Genomic DNA, 3,757 nt, shown 5'->3' on the forward strand with positions numbered 1-3,757 from the left:
CCCCGACCCCCCAATGCAATGACCTCTCAGTCAAATTTGTTCAACTAAAAACGGTCGCATACTCTTATCGAAAATTTAGCATCATCTCCACCATGTACCATGCACTCCTTTACTTGTCAAATGTTAAAGACACTTCAAATTCAAAGATCTAAGATAATTGAATCCTTAACAAATATTAAATATCATGTTGGTTTTAATCTACATCTCCATAATCTAACTCGGTCCATCGAGATAGCGTTACTCATGTATACAGGATCCTCTTTAGTTCTATGCTATATATATCTCAACCACCTAAGTCTTCTTGTAATTTATCATCAATCCTCACTACTTGGCATAAATTCTCAATGTTTTATTTTATCTTATACATTTTAATATGACCAGAAGTGGAGCCATGGAAAAAATACACACACACACACACAGAGACTTGCTATATAAAAAAAATTCCAACTAGAAAAGGTTTACCTAAGAAAATCTAAACGGACTTGGGGCAGCCCTGGTCCCCCTCCCTTCGCCCTTGAATATGACCACATCCACCTTAGTATCATCATATTTACAAAGTTTATCCTTTAACAGTCCAACAGTGAATACTGTAAAACATAATAGCTCTAACAGAAAGGGGTAAACGAGTTGTGGAAAAACGAGTAGTAGTTGTGGGTCCTATGAAAGGGGAAAGGAAAAGATTGGAGAGAAAAACATGCAAAAAAATCAGAAAGGATATCAAAATGCACATAAATCTTTAAGCTTCCAGATGAGTAGCTAATGTTAAATTTGAACATTGTAGTAGCAGCAGCACAAAGTTTCAATTCTTTAGACATAAATCGAAAGGATGATGGATGGGTAAAGCTCTATAGTGAGCATTCAGTAACCTTTTATTTGTAAGTGGGCAAGTAGTAACCAGATATAAATGTTGACGATGAGTCATTTAATTAACTCTTCAAAATATATCTGATTCTTTTGAATGTCCTTAGGAGAAGCTTCAGTTGTACACTCTTCTGGACTAATGAGGATCTCTGAAATGAACTTTATCAACGAGCAGAGCCCGCCCAAGAAGTTATGGTCGATAACTCCCTGGCCTTCGTAAACATGTGCAAAATCAATAAGCTTGATCTCTGCACATGGGATCTTTCCATTTGAAACGAACTCCTTTTCATACGTCATAAGTACTGAACAAGAATAGAAGTGGTAGATAGTTTGATCCTCAAACCATGCTTTTAGTTCCAGTAATTGTGATAAAATACCAGTTGAACCTCCATAAACAATTGAAGCAAAAGAGCAATCAGGTTGCAAATCCAAATTTGCAGATGTGTTGGAAGAAACAAACTTTCTTAGAAGTAAGTCTACTTCATCAGCTGAAAGACTCTGAAATGTCCTCTCTGGCTTCCAGAATCCTAATTCTCTGTTTTGATAGATTTGGAACCCGGATAGCCTGAATCCTAATGGAAGGCTTGAAGTTTCCCTATCTTTCTTCAAACCCTTTTGAATGTACTCCTCTGATGCTTGTGGATCCCAAGTTCGAGAACCAATTTTGATATCTATTATTGATGGATTCACTCGACCAAAATTAAAATCTTGCAAAACTAGATGAGGTTGCAAGCTGGACCCATCAGACGCCTCAACAAGCTGAGTGCCATAAAAGTTAGGGAAGAATCTGCGAATGGGGCTGGGAATTCTAGTGTTTGTAGAGAAAGATGTGTAGAAAGTAAGTTCATTTGATCCGCGTTCATTACTCTGAAGAGGCTTGTAGAAACGGCCTAAATCATCGATAAGGGGCCCAAGTTTCCCATCACCGGCTTTGTGTCCTGCGACTTGATCATTCGTGACCTTGAGCATGTTTGCACACAGCGAAAATCTTCTTCTCCTGTCAAGCAAACACTTCAATAGTACATTGGAGAAATCTTCCCTACAAAATTTGAATAACAATCTTGTGTTTTCTAAGGATCAGAATGCCTAAATATTTATTTCCAAGATATGTTCTTTGCCGTTCCTTTTCCCATACAGAGAATAAAGTGGATTATCATATAAATGGAGAATATCATATTCGGCGAACACAAATAGATGAAAAGTTCAACTAATAAAGAAACCAAAAATGCATAACTTTAGAAATAATATTACAACCTCACAGAAAATATCAATTCTGAACTGTAGTCTACAGTTAATACAGATTGTGTCTCAAATAGATATTAACGAAATTCATATTGTGCTCCCAGTGGACAGGATAAAAACTTTTGAAATGCTATGTGGTAAGAAAACCTTAATATGATTCTCCAAATTTGAGAGAACCATAACTAAAGTTTTCTTATCACGTTAAAAGTGAAAAATCTTTATATTGCCCACTTGATCCAGGAGATTAGGCATTTAGCTATAAATATATGCCAAATGGGGAGAATATTTTTCTGGTTCAACTTGAACAAAGATTTATATAGAAACTAGAAAGAGTTGAATATGATCATATAAACAAATAAAAATGAACACATCTGCATCCTTCCCTCATCTCCAACCCCAAAATGAGATACAGGATAGAGTATTTCAATCACCTACAGTAAGCAACAAAAACAAACTAAACCTTGTTTTCCTAAATTGGCTACATGAAAATATTTTGTCACTTTGTTCGGTTCATTTCTAAATCTATGGAAAGATCTAAAACAACTATATCCTTGGCAACACAGGCAAATAAGCAAGTTCGCCACCAACCGTAGCAGCACCATCTGCTAAAAGCCCATCAATAAAAATAAATAAATATATATATCCAAATAAAAGAGCTCTAAGCAACAGCATTATCTCTCTATTCAATAAAACTCGAATTTTGAGGGTTTATATGCAAGCCCTTGCAAATCCAATTAGCCCACCAAAAATTGTAAAACAAAGAATGCAATATCTTGAACTAAAGGATAGATACGTGAATTTTCTTTGAAGTGTCTTTTTTCGTATGTCTAATTAATTTTTTTTTTTTTAAATAAATATCAAGTTAAGATTATTCAAATCGTACCTTTTTTTAGCAAATCAAGAATCCTTTCAGGGAATATGGAAAACAAGAGCAAAAAGTTCAGATATATATATACTTTTCAAATTCCGAGTGGATATGATGGAATATATTCAAATTCTTTTTGGGTTTTAAAAGTTAGCTAGCGCTTGCATTGGCTCTACATTACAGCTGGTGATATCTTTGTAATCAAGTGACACAAATTCGATATTTTGTAAAGTTTGAATTTCTAAAATTTTATCAATTTTTCAAATCACACATTTATGGAATCTTCAACTTTTATTTTCAATTTTTCAAATCACACATTTATGGAATCTTCAACTTTTATTTTCAATCACATATTTTATTAATTTTTATAAATATCTATTAAAATTTTATAAAAATTTTTGTCACAAAGACCCTAAATCTTAAAAAAAAAAAAAAAAAAATTCACGAAGACCCTAAATCTTAAAAAAAATAAAATAAAATAAAATAAATCCTATATTCTAAACTGTTGGGCTGTAATGCCATTCCAATCCATATGATTGGGGCGAAGAAAATTGGGCTTGCTTAAAGTGGAAATTACATGGAACCATGTTTTTTATATTCTCAATTGAAAAATCATATTTAAAAGTTTTTTTTTGTTCAAAAATTAGATAATTTAAACTTCTTAATATTATAAAATTAAATTAAATTAATTTAATTCTATACCCATTCCCACCTACCCCCAACCCCCCCCGACAAAACCCTGTTCACCTTTGTCCTATTTCATTTTTCTCTCACAACCTTCCCTACCCT

General features: G+C 33.5%; 1 protein-coding gene across 1 annotated transcript; it reads right to left on the reverse strand.

Moving 5' to 3' along the window:
* Window positions 1–703: 703 nt before the first annotated feature.
* LOC111372330 (inositol polyphosphate multikinase beta-like) lies at window positions 704–2,082 on the reverse strand. The gene has a single exon (XM_022994620.1). The coding sequence runs from the start codon at window positions 1,828–1,830 to the stop codon at window positions 919–921; it is 912 nt and encodes a 303-aa protein (XP_022850388.1). The 5' UTR covers window positions 1,831–2,082; the 3' UTR covers window positions 704–918.
* Window positions 2,083–3,757: the final 1,675 nt, after the last annotated feature.

The sequence above is a fragment of the Olea europaea genome, chromosome 23 (genome assembly GCF_002742605.1).
Source record: "Olea europaea var. sylvestris chromosome 23, O_europaea_v1, whole genome shotgun sequence".
Taxonomy (NCBI): domain Eukaryota; kingdom Viridiplantae; phylum Streptophyta; class Magnoliopsida; order Lamiales; family Oleaceae; genus Olea; species Olea europaea.